Source organism: Prinia subflava, chromosome 11 (genome assembly GCF_021018805.1).
Source record: "Prinia subflava isolate CZ2003 ecotype Zambia chromosome 11, Cam_Psub_1.2, whole genome shotgun sequence".
In the NCBI taxonomy this organism is placed as follows: Eukaryota; Metazoa; Chordata; class Aves; order Passeriformes; family Cisticolidae; genus Prinia; species Prinia subflava.
The window spans coordinates 6,854,028-6,877,599 of NC_086257.1; the positions used below are offsets into that span (position 1 = coordinate 6,854,028).

At 45.0% G+C, this 23,572-nt stretch overlaps 1 protein-coding gene and 1 pseudogene across 5 annotated transcripts; one reads left to right on the plus strand and one right to left on the minus strand.

Annotated features, from left to right (window-relative positions):
- Positions 1-1,848: 1,848 nt before the first annotated feature.
- On the plus strand, positions 1,849-4,232 carry LOC134556313 (uncharacterized; annotated as a pseudogene).
- A 1,858-nt stretch (positions 4,233-6,090) lies between these two features.
- IWS1 (interacts with SUPT6H, CTD assembly factor 1) lies at positions 6,091-22,488 on the minus strand. 5 transcript variants are annotated; one of them, XM_063408606.1, is made up of 15 exons: positions 21,904-22,019; positions 19,916-19,972; positions 19,773-19,827; positions 14,545-15,334; positions 13,833-14,022; positions 13,543-13,600; positions 13,138-13,238; positions 12,717-12,867; positions 11,192-11,274; positions 10,784-10,913; positions 9,979-10,096; positions 9,348-9,459; positions 9,103-9,159; positions 8,812-8,923; positions 6,091-6,516 (listed from the first exon to the last, which is right to left on the minus strand). In XM_063408606.1, the coding sequence occupies exons 4-15, from the start codon at positions 15,284-15,286 to the stop codon at positions 6,385-6,387; spliced, it is 1,986 nt and encodes a 661-aa protein (XP_063264676.1). In that variant the 5' UTR covers positions 15,287-15,334; positions 19,773-19,827; positions 19,916-19,972; positions 21,904-22,019; the 3' UTR covers positions 6,091-6,384. The 5 variants fall into 5 exon arrangements, with proteins under 5 accessions (XP_063264676.1, XP_063264671.1, XP_063264675.1 ...); XM_063408602.1 differs by lacking the exons at positions 19,773-19,827; positions 19,916-19,972 and adding exons at positions 8,086-8,243; positions 22,328-22,488 and having other exon boundaries at positions 6,379-6,516; XM_063408603.1 differs by lacking the exons at positions 19,773-19,827; positions 19,916-19,972 and adding exons at positions 8,094-8,243; positions 22,328-22,488 and having other exon boundaries at positions 6,382-6,516.
- Positions 22,489-23,572: the final 1,084 nt, after the last annotated feature.

A 23,572-nucleotide genomic window follows, 5' to 3' on the forward strand; every position in this document is an offset into this window, starting at 1 on the left:
CTTGCTGGCTCTGTCCCTCTCCCTCTCCCGTTTTTGCCTTGGGACAGGATTTAGGGATGGGCAAACGTTAAAGAATAAAGCTCTGAGCAGCAGCCTTCCCACCAGGCCTGCACTGGGAAGAGGGAACCTGTAACAATTGCAGGGAAAAGCACAATTGTGTTCAAAGCCAGTAAAGCACAGGTCTGAGTAATGGCAGAAATGGTAATGTTGGAGTGGCTGTGACTGTGACAGGGCAAGATTTGCCTGTCTGCAGGTGACTGCCGTGAATCTTCCTGCACACTCCCAGCTCTGAATATTTCAGCAGATGTTTACAGAACAGCTGATGTGTTTTTCAGATTTCTTGGTCTTACCTGCTGGAAAGTGATGGAGTGTCAGAAATCTGCTCTCAAAATTTCCATGTTTTCCTGAATCAATTTTGTTGCAAAAGGTGTCTTCTATTACTGAAGGATATTTTTAAAGATCTTTTGATTCTCTTTTTAATGCACCTGTGTATATGTGTGGAAACACACATGCAATTTTCTTCTGATTTTGTGTTTCTAATGTGTTTCATAGAATCCAGGTTGTCTCTCCTCTGTCAATATTTGTGATGGCTTAATGATCAACCTCTTGATCTCATGGCTGTTCCTGGCATACATCCAAATCTCTTTCCTGTCTTCCTCTAAAAAAATAAGGAGAAAAGTGAGTATAATGACATGGTTCTGTGTAAGATGAAACCACTCTGGGTCCTGTGTTTTTGAAAACATGCTGCAGGCAGCAGAGGAGTATGTGCTCTCAAATCCTGGGAAATCATTCAGCGTGGGAAGGCAATGCCAAGAAATCCAACCTTGTGTCTTGTCCCTGTGACTCCCAGGTACGTGGTGCTTGGTGCCTGGCTGGGCGTGGTGTGGATGATCTTGCCCAGACCAGCAGGAATTGCCCAGACCATTAGGAACTGGCACTGCTGGAGCTTGTGGCAGGTTGCCCAGCTGCCCTTGGCAGGAGAGGCAGCACAGCAGGGCCTGGGCTGGGGCTGGGAGCGGCCCCTGCTGCTCTGGAGCCTGGCCCTGCACTCCCCTGCTCCCCGTGCCTTTTCCAGAGGGGCTGTGGCTCAGAACCTGCACCTCAGCCTGGGCTGGCTCAGCCTCCGCCTGTGGGGATTCCTGCTGGGGTGGCTTGGAGAAACAAGGGACAGAAACAAGGTCAGAATGAACTGGGGAGATCCTGAGTTCTTTGTCCCTGCTCTTGTCCTCTTGCTTCTACTGCATCTTCGTTGCCAGCTAGTTTTGTGATGATATACTAATTTGATTCTTCTTTTCCCTCTGAAGGAAGCCAGAGTGTTCTGAAAGCTCACTGACACAGAGAGCAGCTCCTTACTTGGGATGTTTCTCCTGCTGATGTGATTCAGCAACAGCAGCTGCCCATTTTCATATTCAGGTAGGACTTCTGAGTTGCCTTTTAAACTTGTGTTACTGTGGCAATTTCGGCATTTAAACTGAAACTACATTCCTGTTCTACACACAAAGTCCTGTGGGTTGAAGAAACACTTCCTGAAATGCACAAGGAAAAAAATACTATTCATATATATATCCAAGAGAAATCAGCCTTTCTTAACTTTCTACTTAGCCCACTGTCCTGTTGAAAAATATTCTCCTCGTGATATTGAATCCAAAATCACAATGATTTTTGCATGGCAAAGACTTCCAATTTGGGAAGAAAAAACGAGGCACTCTCAATGTTTTAAATGTTAAGGTTCCTCTCTTTCAGGTGTCTGTAATCCAGTGTCCCTGTGGGCATATACTGGGTCAAGGAGCAGCAGGACAGTCAGTTCTGGATCTGTTCCCTCTGCATCCAAGCAGGTTGGAAGGAGTCATGATGCTGAAGTGCCGCTGGGAGGCAAGGGGGCAGGACAGGGGCTTTAAAACTGGTAAGGCAAGCAGGCAGGGAGTGAAGGGCTTGCATTCTGTCCTGAAGAGCCCTGGGCAGTCTGCTCCTGGCTGATGCCAGTGACTCAGAATGCACAGCCATGGGCCCCTTTCTGGGCAATGGGCTCTGCACACCTCAGCTGGGTGGTGTCTAACAGGCTGTTAAACATCACCATGGCAGAGTTGTTCCTGGGCTCCTACTGGAAGGTTGAGTCCAACATGACACCACATATCCTAAGCTCAAGTCTCTGTTTCTGTCATTCCTCCCTCCAGCACCGTTTCCCCGTGGCCTGATCAAAGCCAGGTGGGCTCTGGAGGAACAGGGGCTGGGGATGAAATGTCTGCAGGGGCCAATGGGAGCACAGGGATGTTGTGTTCAGGTGGAACGGGAGCACAGAGGGCACAGTTACAGCTGGAACATGGTCGTGTTGGGGAAATAGGAGACTTTAAAGGATGCTTTTGGACAGAGTGTGTGCACAAAGGGTGACACTGGACAAATGGGGATGGCAGGAGATGTTTTCAGCTAGAACAAGACACTGGTGGGCCCTGTGACCCAGAAGCCACCGTGGGACAGTGCTGTGGGGCACCATGAGGCAGCAGAGGAGACCGCCAGGCCTGGCAGGCCAGGGGAGCCCCGGCTGCCCAGGGTGAGCCAGCCCAGGCCCTGCAGGGCAGAATGAGACCACAGCACCTGCAGCCAGGCAGGAGGGAACAGAGAGAAACAATGGGAGGGCTCTGGCCAGAATGGAACAGAAGCTGTTCAATGAGGGAATGAGGGGCTGCATCAGGGCAGTGACTGGGGAGGTGTTTTGGACACATCTCAGCCCACCCAGACAAACATCAGCCCTCCTTTAGAGCAGTATGACTGCAGGGTAACAGGAGCAACTCTGTGTCATCATGGACATTGCCCCTGGCAGGCAACACTTTACTTCCAGTCTTACCGTAAACACCACACCTAAATGCTTTTTTACTTTATCATTGCTGAGTCCATCAGGAGGAGCAGAGTTCATCAAGCCATTATAAAGTTGTTTTTTCAGGTCGAGAGCAATGGAACCACAAGTACTTCTCAGTGTTCTGCAGGGCTTTTTGATAATAGGGACCTTAAATACCTTTATCATTCTTCCCCTATCTTGCTTTTGGATTGGAATGTTAATAACCCTCTATTTAGTCAGTCAGATTGTCTGTGCTGTCATTCAGGTTGTGTCTGCATGTCCTTGGGGAAAAGCCAGGCTTTGCCTCCTTTTGGAAGGCTGGTGATTTTCACAAGGCAAATTCCATGCCAGGAGAGGTTCCTCAGAATGCTGGGCATGGTAAGGGAGGTGAAACTGAGGACTCAAAGGTGAAGGCAAGTGCATGTGGCAAACAGGGACAATGGAAATGTTTGTTTCCTTTGTCTTGTTTTGGATTTTAAATCATGGTTTGGGGCATTTTTTGTGCATATCCTTATTTGTTACTAATTTTCACTCTAGAGTCTCTGATCGGTGTCCTAGTGCTCTGTGGGGGCTTGTGCACAGAAATTCTCATAAAACCCCCTCATGTTACCCTCAGTCTGTTTTACTGCTGTCATACAAGTGGATTTCCCAGTTCCACATGACAGGAGGTATTTACAGCTAGAAAAATCAGAGGCTGAGGCTGGGTGGACTGTGCATTCATTGTGCACTTTGACAAGTGTAAATGTCACTATTAGCAAATTTTAGGGGTTTCCACCAGCCTGATTCTGGGTTAGTAGATGGGAATGTTGTTTGAATGCTGCCCAACCTCTACATTTTCTTCTTGAAGTGTTATCATCAAGGGGTTGAACAAGTTTTAAGTTTTCATTACAGCAGGCAATTTTAAAATTTAATCTTGTACATATATATGCATATGTATATATATCTTCATTCTATTTTTAAGAGTTTTGTAAACCCTTTACAGTCTAGTTCTTAATTAATTGCCCTTAAGGTGGTTTCCTCCTGTGCTGCCTCTTCCACTAAGTCTGTAGCTGCCTCAGAGCACAAAGCTCCTCTCCCCAGGTCCAGCCCAGGGACTGGACCCTTTGTAGCAGGAATGCTGCAGCAAACGCAGTTCTGTGCTTGAACACTGGAGGAGAGGAATGTGTAGGAGGAGCAGAGAGCGTTTCAGGGCACAGGGCACCTGACAGGAACAATTCTCCAGCCCCGGACCCAGCTGCAGCTTACTGCAGCATACTGAGAGGAAAACATACGAATGCATGGAGGTTTAGACACATCTGTGCTTACTAAAAATGACAGTACTTATGGGAAATACATAACCTCTGTGTGCAGGCGCCTCTGTAAGATGCGGGACACGGTGTCCCAGGCGGAGCGGGGTGGCAGCTCCGCTCGGGTGAGTTTTATGCTCCAGAAAGCGCCGAGCCCCGGGCAGCGGTGGGCAGGGAGCGCTGCAGAGGGCAGGAAGCGGAGCGCATTTCCTGCTCCCGGCTCCTCCCCGCAGCTGACGCTCCAGTGCCGCTCCCTCCTTCCCAACAGCCCCGGGGCTCTGCCGCGCCGGGCCCCGCATCGGTGGCCGCTCTCCGCGGCGCTCCGGGGCGGGAGGTGGGAGCCACCAGCGCTTTGTGCCTTCTTAACCTTTTCCGTATTTGTGTGCGGTGTTTTTCCCCCTTTTGCTACATGCGGCCTTTAGAGGGTTCTTTGTGCTGCTTTCCCCCCGCGGGTGTTTGAGAGGGGGGATGCAGCAGCCCCGGGGGCTGTGCCAGGCCAGGCCGGGCGGGGCCCGCACGGCTCCTCCGCCACCCCTGCAGAGTTAAGGATCGTTTTGATTTTCCCTTTCCCACGCAGCAGCTGCAAGGGGGCAGCGGCCGGAGTTTTCTTTCTCTTTCCCTCCCTTTTTCCCTGCGGGCAGCATAAGTTATGTGAATAAATAATTGGCTTTTCCTGCATGAAGAAAATGGACTCTCCACTTTTACAATACCCCTGGATTAAGAAGGTGGTTGAAAGTGTAGCAGATTTGGAAAACTCTCACTGACTTTCTTAATACCACCGCTAAGAACAGATCAACTCTATCACTACAGTGTTTCAATCTGACACTATGCCTGCTCCCATCCTTAATGGTGTAAAATCAACTTACCCTCAAAGAAGCTTTAAAAAGTGTAAATTGCTCATTTAAGTATTGCTGAGTACTTGTGTATAATACACAACTATCTGCATGTAACAAAGGAAGAGATAACTCTTCTTCATGTGAATCACGAAGATTTTTTTGGTTTAGATAAAGAAAATGCTTTCCATGTCTCAAGCCTACCACTGTAGGACATCCAGGCCCACAGCCCCGGGTGAATTCAGTGCTCACAGATGGAAGTGAAGTTGTTGTACCAAAAAAATCCATTCTAACTCCTGAACCTTCCAGGCCAAACAGACTCTGGCTCTGAACAGCTCTACACAGCTCACTTATTTCTGTCTCATCTGCCATTATGGCAGTAAAGAATGTCCTGGCTTTCAAGAAAAAAATAAAACAAAAAAAATCCACAAAACCCTAAACCTTGAAGGGCTCAGCATACTAAAACCACACACCGCCTGAAGTGGTTACTGCATTACACCTGGAGAAGGCAGGAGCAGAGCTCCTTAGTGTCTCTCAGATTAACCTGTGACCCCTACACGCACTTGCAGTCTCTCCATGGCTGGTGCCAGCAGTAACCCAGCCAACACCAGGATCCCCAGAATCACAGAACACTCAACTCAGAGGCTCTGCTCCTCCAGCACAAAGGTGAGTTCTTCATGAAAAAATGCCAGCTGCCAATTACCTGTAAGAAGAGTCCTCTTCCTGGAGGCATGCCCAGCAGAGACAGCCACAGAGGCAGAGGCAAAGAAGCCCCAGAGTACCAGATGTTACTCTGTGGTCACTCTGTAGCAGCAGGAACAAGGAGAGCACAAGGAACAGTGGTAAGCTACAGTGACATTTTAACTGGAAGCTGCTGGCATTTTTAGTGGTCAATCTGCTAGCTTTCTCCTGAACTTCACAGTAGTCTTCATGAAAATAAAATCCTTGACATGGAAGATGATCAATACTCCTACATCAAAAGCAATACATGCAGATCTCCAAAGACACAACAACTGATTAATAAAGCAGTGAATAATAAGAAAATGAACAAAGCTGAACAAAAAATTAACTCCTCAGTTTTTCCACATCCCAGGTGGTCTGTACATACCTTCATCCGAGCAATGAACAAGCACTCCCCTCCCAAAAAAACCCCAGATGTTTTATTTTTTAAAGTGTTGCAATACAACAAATACATGATCTGTACAAAGGACACAACAGGGCCAGTTTAAATACAATCAGGAGAATGAAGTCCCCATATTCACAGTCCTCAGACAACATCTTCTACCAGAACCTGAACCAACAATTCAAGGATTCATTTAAAAAACAAACTAAAAAACCAAACCCACCCCAAACATGTTAAAAAATTTAAAGGTCTCCAAAGAGTCTGTGGGTATTGTCTTACAGCAGAGCTCATGGGGCATTCTGTGAAGGGTCACAATGGCATCTTATTGCCCTCAATGCTGATTTTCACTGCATGGGCCGATCTGCTTTTTTTCCTGATATCTGTGAATTTCCGCATCTGTTTGTCCAGTCGACTCACCCCTTTCTTAGAGGTCCCCTGGAACTTAAAAAATAAAACTAATAATTACCACTGAAAAAAAGCAGACGCCCCAGAGGTCCAAGGCAAGCGGCACATGCGAGGCTGCACGTGGGCAAGGAGCTGGGGGAGCCACTGGGCCCAGGCAGTCTGTTCTGTGCCCAGAAGGGGAAAGTGCTTCCCCCAGTATCTGCAGGGCCCGGGTGGAAGGCAGTGGCACACACACCCACCACAGTGCAGGGTCAATCACTGTGTGGCTGGATAGCCTTTGGAGGTTTGTATCTACTGCCTGCAGCTATGTCAGAGCCACAGTGCACCTGAGTCACCCCTCTGGACTTCCTGCAGGAGTTAGACACACATACACTGTGACTAAGGCTGACACACCAATTCCACGCTGGAATTTATTTTAAAGGTCAGGGATTAGTATTTAGAAAGCAAGGGATTACTGAACAAAGGCAGTGCAGGGGGTAGCAAAAAGAAATGCCTAAGCTGACCACACAAGCTACTGTCAGTTATTGCATTTCATCTGTGTATTTGAACTGTGAATGAAAAGCAGGTGGCGCAACAGTTACTCCACACAGAGTAATACAGTGAGGGTGTGCTGAAACACCACTGAAAGACAAACAGCAAGGACCTTCCAAGCCATAGCCAGCGCTTCCTACAAGGCAATTTTCCTAAACTAGACAACAGAAACAGTAAGTGATGGAAACGTGACACCTTTAAGTTTGGGAGAAACAGTGATAGCCAAACATGCTACTTATTATCTGAAAAATACATCCATTAGAAACTTGTTCCCATGGCTAAGGAAGGTGCTCCTGACATGCTGATTTGAAATAAGCTTTATTCATAAATCTGTTTACTATTCATTGAAATTACAGCTAAAATTTCACAGTGATGTTTAAGAAAATATCTTTTTTAAAAACAAATAAATATGAAGCTTAATAGGAACTCAACAATTATCTATGACTTGTGCTCACCTCTTCCTGTCATTGTTAGCTTGTGGCAGCCCTGCTCACAGCACTGAAATGCAGACCAGGAATTGTCTAAACAATTCCATATTGATGCACCCAACCCCCTCACAGCAGAGGATCCTTCTCCCCCGGTCTCATTCTGTAGCTGCCATCAGCCACCCCTATTGTCTCACATTGTTCTACTTCCTTGAACAAGCAGGTGTGAAAAACACCTCACTGTGCCCCACTTAGAGTCAGCCACAGAGCCAGCATGCAGTGACACCAGGTCCTGTACCCAGGGCTAACAAGTCCCACGTGTTGCTTCAGGTGAATCTGGAAAACCTAATTGTGTCACAACAGCATTCAAAACCACAGGTGGTGCAAAGCTGGTTTTGAGCACAGATCTTTTCACTGAACTCCTGTCATTCAGGGACCCTGAAGCTGTGCAGGCAGGAGCCATGGCAGGTGTTATGTGCTAGAGCCTGTTTTCTCCTGTACAAGTTCCCTTGTAGGTCACAGTACAGACACGAGAGAATTGAAGGAGAGTTTTCCAGGTTTAAGTTAGGGTGTACACACTCCTGTCCTGCATGTGCAAACTGCCAACAGCCGGAGCACATGCACTGTTCACACCTCCCTCAAGGGATACCTCTCCACCTTGGGAAGGCAGTGGTATGGCTACAGGGGCATCCTGTTGCCTTCAATGCTGAACTTGATGGCCCGATGCACTTTGCTGAGTCGTTTCTGTTCAGCAAACCGTCTCTTGTGCTTTTCCAAGCGACTAATACCTCTCTTAATAGTCCCGGGCTAGAAACAACATCTCAATTAATGGACAGAAGGAGAAAGAACAGCAGACAGCACAGCAAAAGTTACTTCTTCCACTTACACATATTCTACCACATATACCCCGTTTAAATGAAACTGTATGAGTAGATGGATGAAGACAAAGCAACACAAAGGCCTCCACCGAAGCTGTTCATGTTTATCAAAACCTCAAAGATTTCCCAAACTGGAATATAGTCAGAACATGATACAAATGCTGGGAGAGGTATAAAAACATCAGTGCAGTGACACAGGTACTCAACTGCAGCTTTAGCTCAAAATGCTTTAAAGCAAGAGGTCTGTAATCAGATTCTCACCTGAGAGAGAAATTCTAGAAAAGTTAACTCAAAAATCTCTTTTTGGTCAGAGATGTTTTCCTGTGAAAACATGTGATGAGCTTAGAGCAGCCTACTTACTATCGAATTTTATTTACTGTCCACACTCACTACAAGAGGCCTTTAAAAGATCTACCCTCCTGTAGAGCAACCACGGCGGGCCATGTGTGACAGAGCCCCAGGCTTAGGAACAGCCACCAGGACACTGCAGTGCTTACCCTGGAGGATTCCATCTCCACGTTCCACTTGGGCCTGACCACGTAGTCTTTGTTGGAGGGCATAGGCACCCTCGCACGGGCACAGAACCCAGGGTCCCCGGGCCTGAGAGCCCTGCGGAAAAACAGGATGGGACTGTTATGGACAAACCTCATCCAGAGAGAACTGAAGACACCCAGTGTGCTCTCCTTTGAAACACACTGCATACCACTGCCTCTAAAACCTCCAAACAAGTTCCACAGTGGTAGTGCCACCAAAATACTTCACTCAATTAAAAAAAAAATCCAACCTACTTTTCTTCTCCTGTTAACACTTTCTCCAGGTCCCTGCGGGGAGTCTGACCACCAGAGCTGCAAAAAAATAAATATTTATAGGCATCTATACACAGAGAAAGAAATTTAAAAGGACAATCAAGTATGTTAGAAGAAAAGAGAGACCCTAACTTACTACCCTTTTATTTCCTCTAGTACTTGCACACCACTTGGTTTCTCTTGATGGAGTCTTAGAAGGATTTCATGCTTCTGCCTACTGTTCCTACCTGCTCATTTTCCTTCGATGAGGCATCTGTTCCAAATCTCTCTGCTCCCTCTCTTCTCTGGTCATGCCTTTGTAGTTTGAGGTAAGGCCGAAGATGGGTCGAGACCATTCATCTATTAAAACAATTATTAGTTAACAAAGACCAGGCCTTTGTGTCAGGAGCTCCTGTACAACCCAGGAATGCTATTTTAGAAATATGCCGAAAAGTTCCTAAAGAACTAAATTTATAATCAGTCTGCAGCCATTCTGGATGGAATGCACTCCACATGGAGTACAGCTGGTAGAGCAGCCAACATTCAGTCGGCCAAGTTCTCTCTGGAGTCCATGGAATAAACAGTCCTCCTGCAGCACCTTCCTGCCTTTGCAGCATATACTCAAGATCTGCACAATGAGCCAAGGGAGAACCAGGGCAAAGCAAATGCCCATCCTCTGGTTTAAGACAATGAAACAGGTGCATGTGGCAGTTAACGCAGCAGTGTTTGCTAAGAGCTCTACAAAGTCGTGAAACAGAGCAGTGAGGTTCCTACACTGCAGAATCTGCTCTACAGACAACTGCAGCGCATCAGAAACGGAGGCAGAGGTTCCGCTCCTCATCAGTGGAACCTCAGGAAGGTGCAGGCAGGTTTACGTACTGATCAGCTTCCCAGCCATGTCCTTGTTGGGTCTCGACTCCTTGGGGTGTTTGTACAGGTACATCACAGCCCGCCCGATGCCGCTGTGCTTCAGCGTCTCTTGGCTCACACTGGGCAGCTGCAGACAAAAGGGAAAGTCAGAAAACAGAAATAAATTATGTTTGAACATTAATGGTATCACAGGACATTGCAAAAAGACCCAAATTCACCTTTCACTTAAATCAGCCTGGAAAAATCAATGTTTTCATTGTCTCACTAGGAATTGTTTAAGGTATCAAACACCTAAGAAATTTGCCATAACATTCTTGGGTTTATACACAAAATTAGGTAGCTTTCTAGAACTGTTTTGCTCCAAATGCTCTTTAGCTTCTATTACCCCAAAACTCTGCTACTGCCTTCCAACAACTCATTCTATAATGACACAATTTTACGTGGCAAAGACACTCAAGCAATCAGCTTAGCCACAGACACTGAAAGCCTACACTGAGTATGAGGGGCCTTCCCACGAACTGCACACTTTAACAGAAAAGAAAAGGGACCACAAGGGAAGAAAATTCAGGGATGCACATCAAGTAACTCTTCACTTAAATTTGGATATAAACCTGAAATGGGCAGGCAAGGCCAAATCATCTAAATTCTTTTACACAAGCCTACCTGTAGTACAGATTGCTTCTTTGTGTGTTTCACTGCACAGCCCATTGGCAGCAGCTGCAGTTCATTTATCACCTGACACTTCCTTAAAGCATACGACTGTAAAACTGTGGAGAAGCCCCAAAACAAATGGGGTTAAAAGTCAGTTCCAAACCTCTTGCAGGATCTTCAGAAGCTCCTCTCTGATCTTTAGTGCTGGCAGACTTCGGTCTGGAAGAGGAGAAAGCCACTCTTTGATGGCAGACATAACACCACTATCGATGAAAGTTTCTTTGAGATCCTGCCTAAAAGGTTTAAAGAGAAGCCCGAAAGTCACGTAAAACAGCAAAATCTTAAGATGTGTTCCTTCAGGAAAACAGCACATTTGAGTTTGTTTCATGTTAAATTAAGAGGGAAAATTATGTATCATTTTAGGTTCTTGAGGTCACTTAGCTTCAGCATTTACTTGGAATAAAAACAGTGTTTTACTGCATATTCAGTACATCTGTAGTGTAATTCCATGGAATCTTACAAATTCTAACTACTGCCAATGTTACAGTTAACTGAAAGAATGACAACTCACTTTTTAAGATGCATAACTACAGTTGGTAGCAATGTTAATTTCTTTAGTGCTGGTTTCTTTTGTGTATTCAGCTGACGATCCTCCTGTAGAGAGTTGAAAAATCAGCAAAAGTTAATCAAAGAAAGAAATCAGCAACTCCCACTCTTTGCAACACTTCCAAGAAAAAGACTAGTCTATTAATAAACTGGAAGTGCAACTTTGGAGGGATTACACTAACTTTGTCCCCTGCTCCACAGCTCACAAACAATTACGCAACAAGTTCTCTGAAAATTAATCAGTATTTCCCACAAAAGTATCACATTAGGAGAGTGCTCCTAAATACTTTTTTTTTCCACTTCATGACTTAGATTGACTACAATAACTAAAGGTCCTCTATACTGTGCACAGATAACACTTTTTTAGTAAAGCCTCGCCTGAAAAACAGAAGAATAGCTAAGCAGAACAATGGGAAGGGAGAACATGTACTTTCAGCTCTGTCATTTCAAAATTACTTTCATTCATGGCCTGGCTGTCACTATCTGTTCAGTACTTGTGTCCCATATCAAAACCATCCACTGCAATCAACAGATTTCTGTCCAGCTCTGGTAATTCCTTTCTACTCGTCCTAATCCTCTGAAAGTTTTTTCTGTGCTGTGTTTGTTTTATCGCGAGGAAGGAGATTCTTCTAATGCATCTCCTCCCTCTTCCTGCCCCTGTATTTCAAACTTTGCCTCCTCATTCGAAACATCTAGCTGTCATCTTGTCCAAGAAACGCTTTCCTGTTAAGTCCAACAAGTTTCAGTTGCCTGCCAGATTGCTTTCTCACTCTCCCCATCTTTCTGAACTCATTATCCCTCTGATCTCATTCTCAGGAAGATTTTTTTTGTTGTTGCTATTTGTAAAGCTCCTCTTTCTAAAGTCCTGTATATCCCTCAATTTGTTTTAATGTGTTTTGCTGTGCTGTTTATTCATTTGATTGCTACTCCAACAAAACAGATGACACCTGACAAAAGGCAGGACCCTATAAAACCTTCCACAGTAACATATTAAAAATTTCTCCTAGAAAAAGGCAGGCTGCCAAGACAGAAAGTCCCATGAATCTGTTACTCTGACATCATTACCACAGCACTGTCATTCAAACAGTTTGGAAAGGGGCTCTTCTCAGGAACAAATACCAAAGACACATGCCAGTAACACTATAACGAAATTAAAGCATAGTCCCTTTCTCAGTGTTTAACACAATTCTAGGTAGTTTATAGAGCACCTATATATCCCTTTTTATAGAAGTTGATCTCAACTGATCAAAGTTTAGCAATTCAACTAATTTCAATTTTTAGAATTAGTATTTTATCAAAATTTCAACAGAATGTTTTCATTTAGAACAGCAAAATAACATTTAAGTGGTTCTATAGACATTAGAAGCTTTCCATGGTGTACATATTACTCCTGCTGAATACAAGCCAGATTTTTGTATCTTACTAACCACACGATTTTCCCATGGAAGGGAACTGAATCTTAAGGTGTCTTTGGAGCCTGTAAAACTCACCTCAGCAGCCTCATTCATCTTCACAATCATGGCACTGACCACATCGTCGGCGTCGCTGATGAAGGTGCCCCCGTCGCGGTTCCGCCTGCGCTTGCCGCTCATGCTCTTCTTGCGCTGCAGCATCATGTCGAAATCGGACATGAAGTCCATGCTGGAACACAGCACAGGGTTAGCTGATGCTCCTTGGAGGAAATAACTGTATGTTTCTGCAGAGTACAAACACTGTGTCTCTAGGTCCTTGTGAGATAATTAATTACCCTCAGTATGCAAAATGCAGAGCTAGCAAAGGGCTCCAACGGCTCCCAGACAGCCCCAGAGCCTGCATTTGTGATACCCAACATGTGCACACCTGTAATTCCAGGGTCCATAACACCCTTTCACCAAAATCTGGCTTTAAGGAATATGTAACACCATGACTTACTGCTTCCCTCTTTTGATGTTATCATCAGAGTCCGATTCATCTGCTGTCTCCTTCGTGTCTCCATCACCCTTCTCCTCCTCCAAATCCTCCTGGTTAAAACCCTAAGGAGTACAGGTAGTGCAAATCAGTGTATGGATCAGGACTGAGCATCTACTCAGATACCTGACACTGACACAAAAAAGCTTCAGGTAAGTCTTCAGAGGATCTAGAAAGATGAACGAAGTCTTTTAAATTCCCCCTATGACTACTGCCACACCAACAACTCTCCCAAAAGAGGAGCTGTAAATGTTATTTAATCCAAGGACTACCCCAGTGAGTCCGGCAGATAAAAAACTGACCTGATGCAGCATATACATTCTCTTCAGATCTAGCAAGTCAACAGGAGACATCCACAGTAACACTTACCGTAAATTCCTCCTCTTCCTCATCGCCAGATTCTCCAAATATATCTGCAATCAGGTTCCTGTGAAAGTAACAGCAACATTTATCTATTTGGACTACAACAAGATGTGCCTTTTCTGCAAAATCTCTAATGATTGTGTGAAGATCTCCCTTTTTTTTCTGTCTCAGACCTTTCTCTTCATGCCACCAATGAAGATGAACAGTCATTCTCTGGTTGGGATTTTTCCCTTTCCCATTCACCATCACTCCCATTGTCTACAACCCCCAAAAAATTCATTTTCTTTAGCACTTACTCTTGTTCATTTCCAGATTCACTGTCACTGCCAAACAGATCTTTCCCTTTTTTCTTCTCAGCATTCTCTTTTCCTTCTTCCTCCTCCTCGCTATCGGATACAACGTTTTTCTTCCTTTTGTCGGATTTCTCTGAAGCAGCGTCACTGTCTGACTCTTCACCATCGGAAAGGATTCGTACCTTTTTTGCAGCTGCCAGCAGAAAGGAGCATTACTGCATGTCCCAGTAACTGCTACTCTCAAATTATTCCCTGACTAACAGTCTTCCTACACCAGACCACTGCCATTTCTTAAAAAGCATATCCATTCTGAAGTTTTTTATTAAATCAGCAACTGGAGCTTCCACACACTACATCTATACATAAAAAAAATTGTCATTTCAAATCTCTCACCCCCAGTATATGAAAAAAACCTCACAGGAAAAAATTACTAGAGAGACAGCAAAGGAGTAGATAAATAACAAACTACCATGTCAACAGACACTACTGTTAGAACCCTACAGTCTTCTGTTAGACCTACTTATTACTCACAAGTATTAGATACACATTCACACAGCAAAGCAGTCAGAACAACAGTCTCTACAAATGCAGTTCTGCTCCAAAACCAAATCTGATTTATGGTTTCTCACTTAAGATGCTTTATCCACATAAAAGCAATGATTTAACTTTCACACCACTGCCTGTCACAACACATTTTCACAGCACAGTTTCTTACGTGTTTTCTCACTGTCATCCTCACTATCAGAAAGGATGGCTGTTTTCCTCTTCACCATCTTTTCTTCCTCTTTCTCATCTTCATCACTGTCTGATATTTTACGTCTCTTAGGAGCTTCATCTTCACTGTCAGAGCCCTGAAATCCTTTCCTTACATGTTCATTATCTGAATGATGAGAGTCGTTCTGCACCTTTTCCTTCCTGTCCTCCCCATCGCTATCTTCAGACTCTATCTGCTTGTGTCTGGACACATCCTCACTCTCGGAGTCGCTGGCTGGCTGCTTCTGGAGCTCTTCACTCTCAGAATCACTGGCTGGCTGTTTCTGGAGCTCCTCACTTTCAGAATCACTGGCTGGCTGCTTCTGGAGCTCCTCACTCTCAGAATCACTGGCTGGCTGCTTCTGGAGCTCCTCACTCTCTGAGTCACTGGCTGGCTGCTTCTGGAGCTCTTCGCTCTCTGAGTCACTGGCTGGCTGCTTGTGTGATTCCTCATTTTCAAAATCACTGCTGTGATCCCTTGGAGGGTCTCCATTGTCAGAATCACTTGCTCGATGATTTAAGGCCTCTTCATTTTCAGAGTCACTTAAATGCTGGTTTGGACGGTCCTCAGTATCAGAATCACTGTCTTTCCCTCCATGAGTTGCTTCATTTTCTGAATCACTTACGTTGTGATTTGGGGCCTCCTCATTATCTGAGTCACTTTCTTTTTGTCTTGGGATATCTTCATTTTCAGAGTCTGTCATATGAGGCTCTCCAACTTGCCCATCATCTTCGCCATCACTGTGTTCATTCTGAAACAGAAAAATAATCTCAGGCGACTAAGCAAAACCACCTTAAAAAGTAAAGAAAAAATGTTCTGAATTTTTGCTTGTCCTTCCTCCAATTTGGTTACCCAAGGTGCTGCAAACTGAAATAATTTCTATGTAGAAATAATTAGACAATTTGCATCAAAAGCCTATTAAGAACTTCATATCAAATATTAAGAGATCAATGGAAGTATGTCCATCCTGCAGCTCCATGGTATTTTGAAAATGGTAACAGAGTTCACAGCACACTTAAATAAGCATGTCTAAAAAGGGTTCAATTGATCAAGAGTAAAGGCTTAGTACTTTTATTTTAATAGGCAGGCCTTCAAAGTGGTTTAGTTGAAATTCTCAGTAACAAAGCAAAAAAGAGTATCTTGCATTTGTCATTTTATTTTGCTGAAGATCTCAAACAGATGGTTTCTGTATGAAACACATCTTAGTGAAACAGAACATGCATTACACTCCAAATGAAGCTAGTGTCTGTTCCTTCTTTGGCCAGAAAACCTAATTAAGAACAACTAAAGAACAAAAGCCTAGCTAAAAACAAGAATAAAGTTTTAGTCAGACCTTTCAGAGTACTATTGTTAACAAGTTTTGTGTTTCTGTGTGCAAGAAAAGATTCAACAATTCTCTCCCCTATGCTGACAGCTCCCATGGCTTATCCAGACATCCAAGATAACCCATGCACTAACAAACCCATCTGACTTTAGAACTGAAACAATCCTTTAACTTTTCTACACAGCAAAAAACACTGAGCCACATGCTCCATTTTTAAGAGAACCTCTCACAAGCCACCGTGCTAAGTATAATTACTTACAGCGTAATTTATCTTTCCAACGTCTAATTTCTACTTGGAAAAAAAAAATCTCAATTTTACCTGAAAATATGAAACTAGATTCTTGAACACTCAGTCCATCAATCCAGCTCTCACAGCTACTGTGACCACAATCCCGTTTTCAGCTGGAAACAACAACAGTGTACAAGAACTTCTCTTTTGCACACTCAACTCAAAGCCTTGGTCAGGCTTTCCTCAGTCATTTTGTCTCTGCTATAAACTTTTTCTACTTGCAGTCTGAATATTTATTGTCCTAGGAGATGCTTTAAGACCTGTATCTCCTGAAGTTTCCAAATCTCTTTTTTCTGCAATTTAATTTCCTTGGAAACAGACTTTCTATTTTTTTTTCCTGCAGTCATTCTACTCCCACATTCAGAGCCATAAAAAACGTAGGTGTAGCTATCCTACACCTGGAGCAAAGAATACTATACATCTTTAAAAGGCAGGATGCAGGAAGAATTTTAAATAAAATTAATTTCAATTGCTCTTAGGAACTACTTCCTCCACAATTATTCTAAGTGGCAAAGAGCATTGCTTTTTAAGACTTTGGACTTTATATACTTATTCCTTTGACTAGCATTTGATAAAGATCTTCTAAATTACTGCAGAATGACTAACAACGTTACTGAACAATGCAAAAACCCCCAGGACCATGCAATTTTAGAACATGCACTTGGAATACTACTTCACTATTTCCATGTTACTTAATGCTAACTACAAACAGCTGTGGGGACAATCTGAGCTGTTTCTCTCTGCTGCTTGTTCCTGTCTCTAGAGCAATGCACCTTCTCAATCTTTTGTATACAGTAATTCTCATTTCTCCTCACGGAAAGGAAACACTGTTCTGTTAAAACCTGACTCTGGAATTTTAAAGAATTAAATCTTAATATTAGGAAGTGACAGAATTGACAATGTACACTCAACTGCTCTCAGCTTGTTACTATTTTTTCCCTTACCAAAAAATCACTTGGATTGCTCTTCTCCAGCCTAGTATGTCCCACCTAAACCAATCACAGCTGTATGAGACAGATCGCCCCTGACCATATTACTTTAGACTAAAGAAAACTGCAGCTGGAAACAGAACAGAAAGCAGATTCCACAGCAGTTACAGGTAAATTCATTGAGAAACACTGAACTCAAATTGGTATCTACAGTAACAAAAATTATTTAATCCTTGTTTCTCTACCATTTTATTTTTTTGTGGGTTTGTCTGTCTTCTCTCAATGTCAGATGGTGAATGCTGAATACTACTGATAATTATGTTAGCAGTAATAAAGGGTTTTCTAAACAAATCCAAGAAAATAAAAATACTCCTCTTTAAGATATTAGGACCATCACCTTCCCAGCCTCCAGTTTAGAAATTCTTTGGTGAACAAATAAAATTAAGAATCAACTAGAATCAGTAATGATTCTTAATATTTCTAGGGTCAGAAGTGTGGCTGCAGGTTATACATGCATCTATTCTGAATTAATCACTAAATTACAAAGAACTTCTTATGCAAAAGCTTGGTGAGAAGACACTATAACTCTAGAGCATTATTACTGAAGATGATGACAAGATCCTGAACCTTTAATCTGCCACTGCACACTGACAATCATGCTGAGAATGAAGGTGTTTGGCGAGGGGCAGCAGGCCCCAGCTGGCAGCCTCAGCCGGTGCCACAGCAGCTCAGTGGCTGCGGAGCAGCGCCCGCGGTGCCCCTGCGCACCCCGGGCATGCAGCGGCAGCAACTCCTGCAGCGCAGGGCGGGACACTGAGCCAGGCAGCACCGCCTGCCGGTGAGAGCAGCGCTGCCCCACAGCCCCAGTGAGAGCAGCGCTGCCCCACAGCCCCACAGCCTCAGCCTGTGTCAGTGAGAGCAGCGCTGCCCCACAGCCCCAGCCAGACTGTGTCAGTGAGAGCAGCGCTGCCCCACAGCCCCAGCCAGACTGTGTCAGTGAGAGCAGCGCTGCCCCACAGCCCCAGCCAGACTGTGTCAGTGAGAGCAGCGCTGCCCCACAGCACCAGCCAGACTGTGTCAGTGAGAGCAGCACTGCCCCACAGCCTCACTGTGCCAGTGAGAGCAGCGTTGCCCCACAGCCCCAGCCTGTGCCAGAGAGCAGCACTGCCCCACAGCCCCACAGCCTCAGCCTGTGTCAGTGAGAGCAGCGCTGCCCCACAGCCCCAGACTGTGCCAGTGAGAGCAGCACTGCCCCACAGCCCCAGACTGTGCCAGTGAGAGCAGCACTGCCCCACAGCCCCAGACTGTGCCAGTGAGAGCAGCACTGCCCCACAGCCCCAGACTGTGCCAGTGAGAGCAGCACTGCCCCACAGCCCCAGACTGTGCCAGTGAGAGCAGCACTGCCCCACAGCCCCTGCCAGCCTCAGCCTGTGTCCGTGAGAGCAGCGCTGCCCCACAGCCCCACAGCCTCAGCCTGTGTCAGTGAGAGCAGCGCTGCCCCACAGCCCCAGCCAGCCTGTGTCAGTGAGAGCAGCGCTGCCCCACAGCCCCAGACTGTGCCAGTGAGAGCAGCACTGCCCCACAGCCCCTGCCAGCCTCACACTGTGTCAGTGAGAGCAGCACTGCCCCACAGCCCCTGCCAGCCCCAGCCTGTGTCAGTGAGAGCAGCACTGCCCCACAGCCCAGCCAGTCTCAGGACGCGCCTTCTGCAGCAGAGCTGAGACCCTGCACAGGCACGGACCTGCCCACAGCCTGCTGCACGAGGCCTCTGCACACAATTAATGAATCTGCATCTTTTGGAATATAACTGATATAAAAAGTGACCAACTCCCCAGTAAAATGATGAAACGCTGCTGGATACGTTTGATAGTCTTCACCTTCCCTTTTTCTTAGTTCATCTCTAAAAAACCGTTTTCAAACAAAAGAAATATTTGATTTTTGAGTTTTCTAATTTTCCTTTTCCAAATGCTTGACTGAAAGATTAGACATCCTCAAAACCAAGTAGGTCTCAGGTAATTGCTACTGCATTTTTCTCTAATTCCTTTGCTTTCTTTTCTTCCTCCTCTTTATCTATAAACATTTTAATTGAGATGTCCTTAAATTTTTAAATGAAAGAGTTCTATAACATGAGGCTTTAGTACAGTATAAAATAAGGAATATCTCAAAATCAAATTTACAGTGTTACACTTCTACGTAAAAATTACAGCTACCAAGCAGCTTATTGGATCAACATGCAGCCACTTCTCTGATAATTTAGTAACTTCAACAAAACTGAACCCATCCACTATAATCTCATGAAAGATGAGTGTTAAACTAAGACCTACACAACCATCATGGGCAGATCAGCAAGTTCCTCCTTTTTTCAGAAGCATCACACATCTGCATTAGTTAACAGTCACAGTCTAATCACAACTTATGGAACAGCAGAACTTGGTGGAAGTGTAAGAACTGAGTTATTACAGATTTCTGTATGAGCCTGACTTGGACAAACACTGTAAACATGATTTCAGATTCATTACTGTACCAAAACTAACTCTAGTTGTCTAAAGCAGAATCAGTAAGGACATCAAAGAGAACATTTATAGATAAAGTGGGACTGGGGGAAGGAAAGCCAGAAAAGAATTGTGGAAAAGAAAAACCCACATACCTGAGACCTACATAAGTAATTCCTCAGGATTCCCCTTTTCTTTAAAGTTAAGAACCTGAAAGAAAAGTTTGAAATTTTAAAATTTCAGTTCTTTACAGCTGAGTTCTAAATTAGAGACAAAATAGTAATTAAACAGACTTAACTGATTAGGCTGTCTCAAAGGTTTTACTACCTTTGAGTGTCATTTCTCCCACATATTCCTAAAGACGGAAGAAAATAAGAGGATGAGAAAGTATGTAGAGTAAATAATATGACAAATGACCAAGAGCTACTCTTTTCAGAGATGGCTGCTCCACATTATTGCCTTTAGAGTGCAAAGTGAACTCAGTGGAGGCAATGAAAAATTGAGACTTCATAGCAAAACAAAATATTCAAATTTTGATTTGAGCTGAATCAAATAAAGCATTAAGGCTTGACAGTTCACGTTTAGTATTGGTCAGAAAGATGGCTCAGCTTGGCTCTTTTCTTTTAATTGACTTTCTGAAGTATTTTATCTATAGAGGAATATTCAATTGCCATGGCAGAACAAAGTCTTTAAAACAATGCAGCACATTCAGAGGACCAGTTAACAATGATAACTGGTACTTTCTGCTCGCCTAAATCTGAAGAAGACATGCTGCAGATGTGAACAACAGTCAACTTCCCTGCCACAGTAAGTAAAATGAAAATCTCACAGAAGTATAGGAAAATAAGAAGTGATGATCAAACATAACCAATGACATAGCAGAAAAAGTTTAATATTACTGTAGCAGCACCATGACTCTTCACACACTCATCACACTTTTCTTTCATTAAAACACAGGTACTAAATCCCTTGGACAGACAATTTTTTTTCCCAAGCTGAGAAATGTGTGTCCTGCCACACTGAAATTGTCACAATGAGAGATGCTGCCTCACAACAAATCTATTTCTTCCCTTGAAAAGATCAACACCTTTCAAAAAAAGTAAATTCCAAACGTGCTTTACAATTAAGTTTCAATACATGGGAAGAACTTTCATTTTGTAAAAATACAAAATCTTCATCCACTTTCTAACTCTGAGCAAAGTATGAATTCAATAAAGGCAGGGGAAAAAAAAAAGAAAAAGATTGCAAGTTATGCCACAGTGGAGTCAGGCCCTCTCTCATCAGCCTTTATCGCATTTTAAGCAATTTCTAGAATGTGTGACACTGAAAACCCACTGAAAACACTGAAAGTCAGAGTAAATCTGAGCTTTACACAAAATACAGCAGAATACACAGAACACTATGAAATGCCTTTGATTACAGTTTTTATAAGCATTAAAAAGTTCTCTGAAACTTTGCTGGCAGAAGATCTCAGTTTAGAAGCCACAATTATTCGTTCCAATGAAAATTTCATGTAACTTTATTGTGAGCCACAAATAATTCTTAAAAACTAAATCTTAACTCTCAATCTGTCCTAGCAGTCTAGAGAGAGCCTTCTCTTTCACCAGGATCTCTTCTCAGCCCTGTCAATCCACAAATGAAGTGACTCTGTCCCAGAAACAACCCTGGACCAAAGTCTTTCCATGCTGAATGCTTCTCCAAGTGGGAACCACTCCAGAAGAAAAACAGGTCCCATTTAGGAACCTTCACGTGCTCCCCATGCACACCTGCTCCTCTGTGAATGACAAGGTGAAAACCAGCACAGATCAGACTCAAGAGTCAGTGCCCCCGTTTGACATGGAGGCTGGGAGAGCCTTTATTCTCTGTAAAGGACATCTCCACCTCCAAAGCGTGTGGTTTTACACCACTCTGCAGAATTTCAGGTACAACTTCAAACTCCTTGGAATCCATCTCTTAGTTTCCAACCCCAAATTTTATCTTTGTGAAATTGAGGCTTATCGAGGACAACTCACTCAAGTTCAGAACAGCGTGTGCTATCGTAATAATTTAGAAAACAAACAAACAAAACCAAACCCCAAAAGAAACCCCAAACCAAAACCCTAGCCAACATATTTGTCGGGAGGCTAGTCAACGCTTTTTTATGGAAATAAAGTTTTGCCCGATTGAACCCTTAAGAGGAACTGAATAAACACGTATGTCTCGGGTAAGAGAGAATACCACTTTAAACAACAACAAAAAAGAACTCAGAGAAGAGTAAACTTTATCTAGATGAAGCTCCCTTAGTACCTCTGAATGGTGCCCTACACTTCCATTCTCCGATCCAGAATGTTGCTCGTTTCCTTCATCCTCCCCATCAGATCCTGAGTCTCGCTCGTCCTGCACTGGAGTAGCTCCTCCGTCATCTACTCCGACATTAAAAAAAGAAAGTAAAGCAGCGTTTTAAGGAACCGCACAGGAACCGAGGGGGCTCCCGCTCTAAGGGGGCAGGGAAACGGGGCTGTCCGAACAAACCACCCCAGACACCCCTGGGAACGCACAAAACCTCCTATACCATGCCGGCAGCGCCTGACGCACTGTCCGGACACCAGACCACTGAAGCAATTAACGCCGTGCTGCCCTCAGGCCAAGGCCCCGCCGCTGTCCCCCCGAACCCGCGGGCCCTGCCGTGCCCGACGCCCTCCCCGGAGACTCCTGCGCCCCGCGCCGCTACCTGACTGCTCCCCGCCGTAATAGTGGGTGTCCATGCCGCGCCCCGCGGTGGCGGCGGCGCTGCCCCGGGCGCTCCCTCAGCCCGGCCCGGCCCGGCGCCGCCGCTCCGCACAGGAACAAGATGGCGCCTCCCCGCCCAGCGGCACCCCCGCCCCGCGCGCACGGCGCGCCGGATCTCGCGAGACTCCCGGGCAGCGGCCGCCAGGGGGCGTTGCACGCTCGCAGCCCTGAGGGCTCGGGTTCAGCCACAGCGAAGCGACGAACGATTCGTCCGCGCCTTCTTGCTTCCCCCCCGCTTAAAATATAGTTTGATTTCGGCCCGATAGCTGAAGCGCTGGGGAAACTGGAGGAGCCTTGGAGGATAAAAGCTGTTTGTAGCCCCTGGCTGCCCACGGCAGTGCTCAGCTGCCGGGTGACGCGGCTGTGGTCCTGGAAAAGCTGTTTATTGCCTTGTCTGAGCCCCGCGGGAATTTCCAGGAGATCAGACCAACCCCTGACACTGCTCGGAACCGCAGCCCTGAGCTACAGGAGAGTTCCCAGCCTCTCCCTTCTGCCGGACAAAGGGCCATCTGATGCGATGCTTCCCACTGTCATTAAGGGTGGGAGATGTGGAGTGTGACCTACAGCAGAAAAGAGTTTGCCATTTAAATAATAGGTCATTTTATCTGCTCTTTACAAGCTAAGTCAGCAAGATCGATGTGCATCTCCACAAGAAGGTGGCGAAGCAGAGCCAGAGCTCAAGCGCAGGCACACAAGTGGGCTCTGATGCTGCAGTGGGGTTGGCGATGTTCACGTTTGCAGGGCTGGAAGGGGACCCGACACGGCCATGGAAAGGAAGGACAGGTTCTCTCAGCAAATTTAGGTCTAAGCGCCCTGGCTGAAGCTCCAGTTCAATCTAGTTCATGTGTGGGTGGTTCCTCCAGATTTAGCCTTTCAGGATTGACTGAAAGTTAACCCTGAGCTCCCGGGGGATGGTGACTTCCGGAGTAAACGTGGGCAGGGCAAAACAATGCTCTTTTCAGGGATTTTTCAGGGATTGTTGTGTTCTGTTTCAATAGCCCCTATCCTCTGAGTAGTAGAGTTACTCAAGTATTTGGCATGCCCATGATACGGTAGTTGGGAGTTATTAGGGGTGGCTGCTGTCATTCATGCAGCATTTCAAAGTGATGAGTCTCATAAATACGGTGCTGGTGTTCTGCCCCTCGGTCTGTCATAACAACACCTTCATTTTCTAGGGAAATACAGG

Coding starts and splice junctions, on each gene's coding strand:
- IWS1 (XM_063408601.1), bottom strand. CDS start 22,361: ATGGACACCCACTATTACGGCGGGGAGCAGTCAG. Junction 22,020..22,327: donor TTACGGCGGGGAGCAGTCAG/GTAGCGGCGCGG, acceptor ATGTCGGAGTAG/ATGACGGAGGAGCTACTCCA. Junction 15,335..21,903: donor GTGTAGGGCACCATTCAGAG/GTACTAAGGGAG, acceptor TTTCTGTTTCAG/AATGAACACAGTGATGGCGA.